This window comes from Eubalaena glacialis, chromosome 5 (assembly GCF_028564815.1).
Source record: "Eubalaena glacialis isolate mEubGla1 chromosome 5, mEubGla1.1.hap2.+ XY, whole genome shotgun sequence".
NCBI lineage: Eukaryota > Metazoa > Chordata > Mammalia > Artiodactyla > Balaenidae > Eubalaena > Eubalaena glacialis.
The window spans coordinates 124,782,756-124,795,792 of NC_083720.1; the positions used below are offsets into that span (position 1 = coordinate 124,782,756).

At 43.4% G+C, this 13,037-nt stretch overlaps 1 protein-coding gene across 1 annotated transcript in view; it reads left to right on the forward strand.

Annotated features, from left to right (window-relative positions):
* The window catches only part of RNF150 (ring finger protein 150), a 240,066-nt gene that overhangs the window by 184,861 nt on the left and 42,168 nt on the right, over positions 1–13,037 (forward strand). Inside the window, exons 5-6 of the mRNA XM_061191653.1 lie at positions 5,361–5,457; positions 11,085–11,295. Of these exons, the coding sequence (XP_061047636.1) occupies positions 5,361–5,457; positions 11,085–11,295 (308 nt within the window). The remainder of the gene's footprint in view (positions 1–5,360; positions 5,458–11,084; positions 11,296–13,037) is intronic.

A 13,037-nucleotide genomic window follows, 5' to 3' on the forward strand; every position in this document is an offset into this window, starting at 1 on the left:
AGCCAAATGAATACACTTAAGCCAGGTGACTTTTCCTCTGGTTTTGCTCAATTCCCAACCTCTGTAACTAAGGTACTGCCCCCTTGAAGCTGGAGCACAAAAATACATTGGGGTGCTTCCCTGGTGGCGCAGTGGTTGAGAATCCGCCTGCCAACGCAGGGGACACGGGTTCGAGCCCTGGTCCGGGAAGATCCCACATGCCGCTGAGCAACTAAGCCCGTGCGCCACGACTACTGAGCCTGCGCTCTACAGCCCGTGAGCCACAATGAAGACCCAACACAGCCAAAAATAAATAAATAAATAAATAAATAAATAAATAAATAAATAAATAAACAAACAAACAAAGTTACCACAACTCCCCCTGTCTTGCTCATGACAGTTCAGTGTGGGAAGGAAGGACGTGGAGTGTAGATTTGGGTACAAACACCGACAGCAGGACTGGGTTTGAGTCCCAGCTCTGCAGTTTACTAGCTCTTTGGATAATTTAATTTACTTTAACCAGCTTCAGCTTCCTCCTCCATAAAATGGGAATAATAATTTCTACCTCATAGGGCTGTCGTGAATGAATAATGTATGTAACGTGCTTGGTACATAGCAGGCATTTGATAACCAGTAGATATTGTTTATTAATTAAATTCTGTTTATTCATTAAACACTGACTCTTAAATCATTGACAACTTTGCAAATAAGATTCAGAAGCTCTGAAGAAACATTTTGACTCCCCATAGAAGCACTGGATAGATCTTATCTAAACATGTTGCCTAGGAGAATGGGATTCTTTGGTCCCTGAGTGACTCACGATCTTTGAGCACTATTTCATCAAGGGGAATGAAACAGCTTGCATTGGTGCCAAAAGGAAAGCCCCAGGATCCTAATCTCCGTGGGAGGGTAGCAGGGTCTAAGAAAGCCTGCAAAAGTAAATGAGATAGAAAGGCCAGAACAGTCCCCTTCTGCCTCCCGGTGGGGAAAACCTGTCATTTAATTGAGGGGGGAGTCACACATATAGGCGAAAGGACAATAGAAAACAAGAATGATATTGCTTATATGTGGAATCTAAAAAATAGGTACCAATGAACTTATTTACAAAACAGAAGTAGAGTCACAGATGTAGAAAACAAACTTATGTTTACCAGGGGGGAAGGAGGAAAGGGATAAATTGGGAGAGTGGGATTGACATATACACACTACTATATATAAAATAGATAACTAATAAGGACTTACTGTATAGCACAGGGAACTCTACTCAATACTCTGTAATGACCTATACGGGAAAAAGAGTCTGAAAAAAGAATGGATATATGTATATGTATAACTGATTCACTTTGCTGTACACCTGAAACTAACACAACGTTGTAAATCAACTATACTTCAATAAAAAATTTTTTTTAATTTAAAAATAAATAAATAAATAAAAAAGAATCCAAAGATGTGGAAACAAGTTTAGCAGGGGTTTGTCATTCCTGGCCCCCAAATGGGAACTTATTATACTATTCATAATCATCTCAGCATTATGATGCAGTTGTTGGCATCATCTTTTGTCAGGGGTTTGAAGAACTCTTTGTAAAATGTATGCTTCCCTTTGGTGAATAAGAACGAGTTTTGGTCAACCTTTGGTTGTATTTCCAGCTTGTCAGGATCGTTAGGAGATAGACTATCTCATCCCGTTGTTCCTCTGTATGTACTTTCTCATGCAGCCTTTGTTACAACATGGGAAGGGACAGTGGCCTGCTGCGAATCGTACAAATAGAATGAGTGAGATAGACTTGGCCCTAGAGATGTTTGTTGAACTGTTGGTGCATTTCACTAAACTCCAGATTCTTTCCCTGTTCCTTTATTTATTTAGTCTAGTGACTTTTATTTTTCTTTCCATATGGGAGGGAAAAAATTGTTTGCAATCCCAATTGTAAGGAAGTAGTCTTCCTATTTGGTCAACACAAGAAATATGGTATTAGGAATAAATGAATGTTAGTTAATAGCCAACACGATCACCCTGTGTATCATTTTAGCACTGTTTTTGTTGTCCTTAGTTCTCCCTTTGATTTTTTTTTAAATTTACAGTTACTTGCTTTCAGCACTAGAAAGTTTAGAGTAGAAATCAGAGTGATAACCTAATATCTAAAAACAAGATGTAATAGTGGTATTAATAAGACGAATGATAGTTTACAATTAAGGATGATCAGGACTTATAGTTTAAGCTTCATGGACATTATTTATTCCCTCTCTCTCATACACAAACACACACACACACACACACACACACACACACATACACACACACACAGACTCAATCACTGGCAAACTCCATACCATATAAGACAAAATTTCCATATAAAACAAAATTTCACAGATGAGGAATGAAGTCTTGGAGAGCTAATCCTTGCCTAAGATCAAACAGCCAGAAAACGATGGATCCAGAAGGGTGGCTCTTCAATGGCCTTTTCTATTGTAGTTCCCAGGGAACCACTGAAGCACTGTGATACCGCCTTGAAGGAAGGGACCTTGTCTTATTCATCTTGGTGCCCAGCTCCTAGTGCAGAACAGAATGGAACAAGGGGGTGACGTAACTAGCACTTTTCTGGGGGAAGATAAATCTGGCAAGGATGAGTGGGATGAAGAGAACAGGGAAAGATTGGTGGCATGGAGGGCAGTTTAGATGTTAGTACAACAATACAGAAAAAGAGTTAATGAGATCATGAATGAGGGAGTGGCATGGCAAAAAGAAAATAGGCAATGAAGGTAGAAGAGATTTAGGAAGAATGAGTCCGTGGGACTTGATGGCCATGTGTAGGCAGTGAGGAGTTCCAGGCCTTTTGAGAAATATCCATTCATGTAGCAAATATTTCTGGAGCATCCTCTGTGTGCCAAGATCTAGTCTAGTTGCTGGGGATCTAACAGTGAATTAGATAAATGAAGATTTTGCTCTCATAGAGCTTATATTCTCATTGGAGGATGTAGCAGTCAGAGTTCTCCAGACAGCCACTGTATCCCACTATATATTCTTAAGGAATTAGCTTATGTGATGATAGGGGCTGGCAAGCCTGAAATCTGTAGGGCAGGTCTACAGGCTGGAAACGCTGAGCAGGGGCTGATGCTGCCATCTTGAGGCAGAGTTTTTTCTTCCTCAGGGAAACCAGTTTTGCTGTTAAGGCTCTTCAACTGATTGGATCAGGCCCACCCAGATTATTTAGAATAATCTCCTTTATTTAAAGTCAACAGACTGTAGATATGAACCACATCTGCAGACTACCCTAAATTAGTGTTTGATTGAATAACTGGTACTATAGTCTAGCCAAGTTGCCACATGAAACTAACCATCACAGAGGAGATGTAAGAATGACCAGTGCAGACAGAGAAGTCACTCAGGGTGTAAGAGTAAGTACCAGCTTCTGTGTGTGGGAGACTCAGGGAAGCCTCCTCTGCAGGAATAGATGTACCTTCATCTTACACATGAGGCAGAGGAGACGTGGGAATGTTAAGTGACTTATTTAGGCTAAAACAGCTAATGATTGACCCTGCTGTCTTTCTGACTTCCAGCACATGTGCAGGAAACACAACAGAGCCTGCCTCCCAGGAATGGTCAAAGGGACCAGAATGTCTGACTTTCTTTTCCCCAGAAGGAACACCAGTGGGTGAGCAAATTTAGATCAGGCACTTGTTTTCTGAACGTAGAGCCTGAACACAGAGAGGTCGATTATTGCTTTGGGGTAGGGGTGCAGGGGGACACTTCACCCCGCATCAGCCCCTCCCTCCTGCTGCTGCCCTGGGACTGGCCTTCTTCCTGTGCCCAGGTCAGGGCTTTTGTACAAGCCAGTCATTCTGCCTAGAAGACTCTTCTTCCTCTCCTCCCCTTCCTGTGGACAACGTCTGTGTAGCCCTCCGGGGTCTGAGCTTTGGCACCTCGTCAGGGAAACTTTCTCTGTGTACCCAAACTAGGATACGTCTCCCAGTTACAAGCCCCCTACCAACTCTGTGTTCTGCTAATGTGTACTTAGCGCTATTGTCGTGAAGTAGTTGATCTCTGTTTTATTAGTGTCTGCCTCTCCGATTATCCTCCCAAAGAGGAGGAGCCAAATCACTATCGTGCTGATTCCCAGTGAGGAGCACAGTTTTTGGCAGATATTGCTTGTCATGTGGATGCACGGATAAAGGAATGAATGAATGGGATATATTTACTTGTGAGCAGTAAATCTGTAGGGCATTCTAAATAATGACCTGGAAACACACGACACATTCAGGTTGCTCCTCTCCTTTTCCTAATCCCCAATCCGATCATGTCCTGTACACAGCTAATGCTGTCCTTGGGACATGGGTTCTTCTCCATGTCAGTTTCAGAAGGGGCACTTCTTGAACTCTTCTCTGATTTGAGGCGTCCTTGGTATGCATTGGAGCCTCAAGCCTTCTAATGCAAAGACAGCTGTTCGAACTGTTAGCACAATAAAAGATGAGAGTGAGGGAAGAGAGTGCAAGGGTTCCAGGAATAGTGCAGCATGGCTGGCGTGTCCTAAGGATGCCCTCATACTTGACAGATGGTTCTCTCTCTTCTTGCCCCAGGCAGGAAATTCTGACTGCTTCTGCCTGTGGTCTGGAGTCGTGTGCGTGAGAAGACAAGCTTCTGATTCGAGCAGCCCCTAATATCTCTGAGTGGGCTCTTGTGGGCCACGTTGAGAGGAAGTTTAGTCAGGACTCCCCACCCCCGCACCTACTAAATGCCCCCCTTATCCTGTCACTCAGAGGAAGGCTCCAGAGGGCTGGCGCATGAGGCTGGTGATGGAGTTGAGCGCATCAGCTGTACAAACAGGAAAGCTTACGGTACCTCTCACTCTGGCTTCTGATGTGAGAGGCACCAGCCATATCAACTTAAAACATCACTTGTGCTGTGAAATGCTTGCAGGAGCTCTTCTGCCCTTTTGTGTGAGACCCCAAATATCTACAGAAATGAGGCTTTATTTTGCAGTTTTCTTCTGACTGTAGGAAAAGAAATTTTGGATTGATTTAAAAGTAGCAACTCTCAGGTTATCCTGCAAGGTCTGTGCAAATTTCCCCACTTGCCTTCTTTCCATTCAAGATTCTTCCTGTCGAGAAAGAGAGAAATTTCTCTGTTTCTACATTCTCTGCATTTTCTGAAACTTGGAAGGCTCAGCTGCAAATCATAGAGGACCCTCCTGGGAGCCAGACAGATGTTGACTGTATCACCGCAGGGTGTAACAGGAAGCATTACTGGCCCAGGTGTTCGGAGATGGAGGTCCGAGTCTTGGCTCTGCCACTGAGCAGTGCGTGACCTTGGACAAGTCTCTGGGCTGGAGTGGACTAGGTGCTCTCCGCAGTTACCGCCTCGCTAAGATGTATGGTTCTCATTGCAGGCATCTTTTCCACAAGTCCTGTGTTGACCCCTGGCTCCTAGACCATCGCACCTGTCCCATGTGCAAGATGAACATTCTTAAAGCCCTAGGGATCCCGGTAAGCACAGCACAGCCTACAGCATCTTCATGTCTGTCTTTCTGCCTTTCCCACAAAGCAGGGCGAAAACAGCATCCCTGGATTTTCTGTGTCCCCTCAATCCCATAGCAGTGGCGTCACCTGATGAGGCCCTCAGAGCACTCCCGTGTCTGGATATATTTCTCCTCTCACTTTTTCTCAATCTGAGGACATCGTGACCCTCTCAGCATGTCCATTGTATTTGTCTGTGAGTTGAGATGCTGCCTGCATAGGCTCCTCTTCTGGGCTGCAGTGGGTGACAGCAGGTGGGACACCCACAGAGGCCTCTTGGGCCAGTTGTACACCGATGACACTCTTGTGTCATTTACCTGCGCTGTCATCAAGCAGACCCGCACGCCACACTTTCTGATGTTTCCCCACCATCGCCTAGCTTCCAGAGGAAACAAGCTCTTCCCAACGATGGGAGGGGAGGCCAGCCAATGGGAATCTGGCTCAGGGGGCTCTGCTGAACTCATATCTCCATGGCGAGCTTGAGTGAGGAGGAAACCAGAGCCAGAACCACTGAATTCTAGTGCTACCCTCAAGCTGGCGCCCTCAGTTATATGTTTTATCAAACTTAGTCATTCCCCCTGTGCAAAGAGAATCCCCCCAGCTGGCTGGCTTGATGCTCCAGGGAAAGACTTTCCAGGGACCCTATCGAGTGACGACCATGGGCTGGTGAGACACCATCTGCTGTGGTGAGGGTAGGAAGCTAGCCAGGCCACCAGACCCGAGGGCTGCGCAGAGATGTGGGAACGACGTAGGCGCCGTCTGAAAGAAGCTAGACAAACAGCATACAGAGACCGGCCTCCCCCTTCCCCCTCTGCTTTGCTATCTCCTCCTCTTGTCATTCCTCACTACTAATGGCAGAGAATAAATAGAATTTTAAAAGTCCCAAGATGTCACTGAAGAAGAAAGGATCAGATCAGATATCAAAGGCTTCCTTTAATGCCAAAGGGCTAATTATCCCAGGAAGATCAGAGTGACTCTGTTTGAGAGGGCATACCTGAAGCATCATGAGGTCATGGATTGGCTGAATTTTCTACCCTGCCTCCCTGCCAACTGTATGCTGATTTTTTTTTTTTTTTTAACAGTCGATACACCAAACACAAATCAATTTGTGTGACTATAGCTTTGAGCTAGATTTTGAAAGGCAATGCATTAAATTTTCAGACCAGAGTTGTGAAGGCATAATACCTTCAAGGTGAAAATCACTGACAGTGAACATGAAACATGAGTAAAAACCCAGCATCTCTCTCAGATACTAGGGACTTAGAAAATTAAACTCGCTGTTTGCATGTTCCACATTTCTGGCTCTAACTGGTTCTTACCGGTGTCTGATTTTAGTCTTTGTTTTGTTGTTGTTAACTGAGTAGCCTTGTGCCTGCCCGTGCTGTAAGGCAAGTAAATATAAGTGGAAAGCTAAGAGCTGGGGACATTTTCATTTTGTAAGTGGATTTCTCTAAAATGAACTAAAGAATGAGAGCACGGCTCACGGATGGTGAAATTCCTATTACAGTGGTATCTTCCTCCATTATATTTTGCCAAGAGAAATAAAAGACTGAACCTGACAGGGGCAGATCCTTTATTGTCAGAGTGTTTTCAACCCCCTTATCTACATTCAAGTGCTTCATCCTCCTTTCTCTCCAGTCAGGTCTAGGGGGTGTCTTTGCAGGATGACAGATCACATCCGTGAGTGCTCCTGTAAGGTACCATATAACACGGGCCTTTTTTATCCCAGCACACACCGTCTCCTATCACTATTATCCTGGTATAAATAAGATGATTGTAAATGAATAGAAAATCCTGTGCAGCTGGTATATTCACTAGTCCCTAACTATTTCGCATCTGGTTTATTTGAGGAGTTCTCCCTGCTCACCTGAATTTGAAAACCTATACGTTGTTCACTTACAGATGGTATTTGACATCTCTTACTAAACATTATGCCTCTTAGAGGCATATAAATTGGGTTTCTATTCAAAATATTATTCTATTTGATGAGCCATTTCGAGTGGATATAAACTGTGAGGTTCTGTAAGGTGGGTCTGTTAAATATTGTATCTAAGCCACATTATTCGTTCGTGCTCTCATTAACAGTCTCACTGAGCTAATTCGCTCTTTCTCTTTTCCTCTCCTCACCTCTGTTAGAGACATAACACTATTCCTCCTAGCCCACGAAGTAAAAGCGAACACCCTGCATCAAAACTAATAAAATAATGCTATAAACAGAAAAAAGAGAGAAAACAGGAACTTGATCAACAAGCAGAGTCAACATTGTGAAAAATATGTCAGTTGTTCTTGCATCTGTGGTCACATTCAGATGCTCACAGCTGAAAGAACAGCCAGCACATGGATCTTCACTTGGAACTCTTTTCCTCCCTGATACCCGCACACAATTTGGATCTGCATCTTTACATAGCATAGTGGAGGGAAAGAAGTTATTTTTTCTTCTACCCTCCTCGGTTCTCCAGCTGGGCCCTGTAAATTAGACTTGTAAAAGACAGATTGAGAAGAGAAAATCAAACAGAAGTTTATGAACACATGCATCATGTGTGCACATAGGAACACTTGGTGATGAGTGACTCAGAGGGGTGGTTAGAACTTCGGCTTCTATAGCATCTTCAAAAAAGAGCAATAAATTTTTAGAGAAGTGACAAGACAAAGGGAAAGGACTTTGAGTTTCTAGGACAGCAAATTGTGGGGAGGTAAATATATGGGGGAAACCAATGGCAGATAAGGGCATGTCAGTTAGGTTTGTTGTATGTTCCTTTTTGGCGTCAACTCCCAGTCACTGGTGATAAGAATGTTCTTCTCTTTCTGGTACAGAGAGGGGGACCCCCTTACAAATTTATGTCTTGCTTTTAGGCAAATAGGGGGAAGGCAGAGAGCATTTATTTACCCAGTTCTCAATTGTTTCAGCTAAAAACAATTTTTATGCCAACATAGCATATTTTAACAGTGGCATACTCTGCTACCTTTCAAAGGCGTACTTTACCTTTGCCCAGAAATTGAATTTTTTAAAGTATTTTCTCAAATCTTCCCTTCACTGATCTCGGATCTGGGCAGATACTAACATTCCCAAGTTTTCAGAGCAGTAAACTGAGACTTAGATAAAATTTCCAAATCAACATTTACTGAGCACTTAATAATTGTCAGGCACTATGTGAGGGCTTGGAACTCAAGGTCAATATAGTGTAATTGCTTCACTTTAAAAAGCTTGCGTCTCACTTGTGTGTGGAATCTGAGTGGCATAGAAACAGAGAACAGATTTGTGGTTGCCAGGGGCAGGAAGTGGGGAGGGTGAAATGGGTGAGGGGGTCAGAAGGTACAAACTTCCGGTTACGAAATAAGTAAGTCCCGGGGATGTAATGAACCGCATGGTGACTCTAATACAATACACAATACTGTATTGTATATTTGAAAGTTGCTAAGAGAGTAGATCTTAAAAGTTCTCATCACAAGAATAAAAATTTTGTAACCACGTGAGGTGATGGATATCAACTAAACTTATTGTGGTGATCGTTTTGCAACATACACACGTATCAAATCATCATGTTGTACAACTTAAACTAATACAATATGCCATGCCAATTATATCTCAGTAAAACTGGAATTTCAAAAAAAGCTTGTGGGCTAGTAGAGTGAGACTAACACAGTAACAAATGACTGTAACAGTGGGAGAAGTGTGAAAAGAGTTACAGTGTCAAAGATGACTACCTGGGAGGGAGCACTGCTTAGAAAAGAGACATTTGGCCTGGGAATTGAGGGATGATTAGGAGTTCACCAGGGTTAGTTTGAGACCTTGGGATGGGAGAGGGGAAGGAGATGATGATTTGGGCAACTGTCATCCCGAGTGGAAGAGCAGCACATGCTAAGGCGCTGAAATAGGGAATACATAGTTTATTCTGTGTGTTTCCAAAGGCTGAAGGTAGGGCCAGAAGAGAAGGCTTGGGCCAGACTGTACGGTGCCTGTTTTGCTATACTAAGGAGCTTGTCATTCATTCTTTAGGAGGAAAAAAAGAAAAAGAATCATATCTGTGCTTTTTTTTAAAAAAAAAAGAGTGCTCTGGTGAAAAAGTGGAGAATGAAGTATACTGGGGAAGAAACTAGAGGGAGATTGGGAACTGGTAATGGGGTAAGAAGCGTTCAGAACATACCCGCTCATGTCCAATAATCTCAATCAGTAAATTTGGCGGATCAGTCATTCAATGAGTTGACTTTCAACAACGCGAATTTCAAGGAGTTGGCCCACTGCCAATAGAGATGGAGACGGCAGAACACAAAGAGAATATGAAGGAAAGGGAATGAGCTGAATTTGAAGTTTTTGTGGGATGATGGAGATTTCCAGCTGACTGTTGGAAACACAGGTGTGGGGCTTGGGAGACTTGGTTTGAGAGTGGAAATCCAGGACAAGAGTCCTGCAGTTTGAATTTCTTGCTTTGTGCTCCCAATGAGCCTGTGAGTGGTAGGTTTTCTCTTTCAATGAACTTTGCACACAATCTAGTCATTGTGGTGTTAATTCAGACAGTGTCAACCTAGGATTCTCCTCACCCACGCCTGCCCACCCTGACCTGCATCCTTGGACGGGGTGCAAAACCGTGTCATTGTCGTCGCTCAAGACAATGTCACTATCCAGAGTGGAGCAAAAAGTGTGATTAACAGCCGTTCTTAGTGCTTCTCAAGACCGTATCTCTCCTCCACCACCTTTAAAAAATCATTTTTATGAGCTTGGTCAGAGGCAGAACAACTGAAAATCATTTTTTCAAAGCTGTTTGTGGAAGAGATATCAATATATTCAACACCACTTCAGCCAGCAGAACTGAGACCATAGAGTAAAACTGCCCCGCTGCCCGGTAAGAGAAGCTGGCCGACAGAGGCTGCCTTGCGAGGCACAGAGACCCCCGTCTCTACATTTTTCAAGTGGAGCTGTGAGGAATATTGGGAGAGAGAGTCCTGTAGTGAGTGGGTAATTAAAGTAGATGGTCTCCCGCTAGTTTTATGATTCTAAGATTTTAACTTAGAGGATTTGACAAATGTACGATCAATTGCATGTTATGTAAATAGGGCTTTGCTCTGCAGCTGGTTTTTTGGCTTATGTTTAACAACACCTCACCCTGTGCTCTTGTGTTTGTGTGTGCGTTTGTTTATGTATATGTGTGTATCTCTGATGCACAATTCACGAGTCAGATTCTGTCTTCCCTCTCATGCCATCAGTCTGTTTGCAAACAACACAGGGGTCTTTGGGGCTAATTATCAGGCTGTCAGCTACTTCCTATACAAGAAGTAAACACTATAGATAAGGAAGAGCTATCGTTATAAATAAGTATCATATTATTCTCCCTATGTAATTATATTAATGTATGGCTAGTGCTACTCCTGGAATTAAGACCTTGTCTGTAGATCTAAATGGAACCTTTGGAAAGAAAATTTTGGAAGATGTTTTCATGTTAATTACAGGAACTATATGTGGAATGTCTTTCAATAAAGTGGTTCAGGAAGAAAACAGTAAAGAACTTGGTTTTCCATCAGGACAAAATATTTAGGCTGTAGACATCTCATCTCTAACTTGATGATATACACTAAGATAGGTCCTTTTCTGCTCCTGTCAGCCCAATGCCGATTGCATGGACGACTTGCCCACTGACTTCGAGGGATCTCTGGGAGGTCCGTCAACCAACCAGATCACCGGCGCAAGCGACACAACCGTAAATGAAAGCTCAGTCACTTTGGACCCTGCTGTCCGGACCGTGGGAGCCTTGCAGGTGGTCCAGGACACAGATCCCACTCCTCAGGAGGGAGAAATCATCTTCACCACCAACAGTAAGTTCTGCTGTGCCACATGCCAATGCCATATTCCAAAAGGCTGTTGCCTCGTGGGAATTGGAAAAAGGCACTTTTCCTCAAGAAGAAAGAAAAATTAAATGAATAGAACGTTGCTAGGCTAAACAATCGTACCTGACGGGCCTTGAGAAGCCCAGCTTACTCCAGAGCCAGCAGGGCAGACAGCAGTGCTAGCTGTGTGTGTCACCCACCTACACGCGCCGACGCCACAGCACTGCACACGCCCCGCGGTACCCAAACACCAGGCCAGGTGGTGGTGCTGGCCTCTGAAGGTGGAAGGCAGGTGAGAAGAGCCACTGCCGGCGATGTTCAGTGGGACTGGGATAGGGGACAACCCACTCACTCATGTGCGTGTGTGTGTGCGTGTGTGTGTGTGTACACGGGCTTGAGCCCTCCCGAGTGTGCAGGTGGCTGTCTGAGCTGGTCTGGACAGCATGCAGGAGGGTTCTCCCCCGCCGTTGCTGCAGGACTCAGAGGCAAGTGGAACCCCTTTAGATGGGCATTCTTGCAGTACAACCTAAACCCCTATGCATAGTGACGTATTAAAATATCTTTAGGGTTTCTTCCGCATCTCCTGCATACACTCAAAGTAAATGCTGTTCTGGTTGAGGGTAGTTATAAAAATATTAAAATAGCTATGTTAACATACGGTTGAAGCTCAAACCTAAAGTATTTACTCTACCGTCTAATACAGCAGAGATAAAAGGAGTTCTAAGAAAATCAGCATGCAAATTAACTTAGGTTTAAGGTTAAAAGGGTGGATGAATATTGCAGGTTTTAAAGGAGGTGTGTTTTTTCCCTTGATGGAAGTAACCTATTCACTATAGAAAATCTGGAAATGGAGCAGAGCAGATGAAAGCACGTTGGGATATTTCCTTTTAAGTTGGCCTCTTTTTTACTTATTCGTGATGTTTATGCAGTTCAAAAAATCATTCACGCTGAAATTTAAAGACGCATTTTTCTGATGAAGAAACATAACAGTCCTCGTCGTTGAAAGACTGAAAAATGAAGAAGAGAATAAAAAAAGAATGCAAAAATCACTCAGTACCCCACTACCCAGAAATAATCACTCTTAACATTGTGGTGTATTTGCTGATAATCTTTTTTTTTTTTTTAACATTTTTATTGGTGTATAATTGCTTTACAGTGGTGTGATAGTTTCTGCTTTATAACAAAATGAATCAGCTATATGTATACATATATCCCCATATCTCCTCCCTCTTGCGTCTCCCTCCCACCCTCCCTATCCCACCCCTCTAGGTGGTCACAAAGCACCGAGCTGACCTCCCTGTGCTATGCGGCTGCTTCTCACTAGCTATCTATTTTACATCTGGTAGTGTATATATGTCCATGCCACTCTCTCACTTTGTCCCAGCTTACCCTTCCCCCTCCCCTTGTCCTCAAGTCCATTCTCTACGTCTGTGTCTTTATTCCTGTCCTGCCCCTGGGTTCGTCAGAACCTTTTTTTTTTTTTTTAGATTCCACATATATGTGTTAGCGTACGGTATTTGTTTTTCTCTTTCTGCCTGACTTCATTCTGTATGACAGACTCTAGGTCCATCCACCTCACTACAAATAACTCAATTTTGTTTCTTTTTATGGCTGAGTAATATTCCATTGTATATATGTGCCACATCTTCTTTATCCATTCATTTGTCGATGGGCACTTAAGTTGCTTCCATGTCCTGGCTATTGTAAATAGTGCTGCAGTGAACATTGTG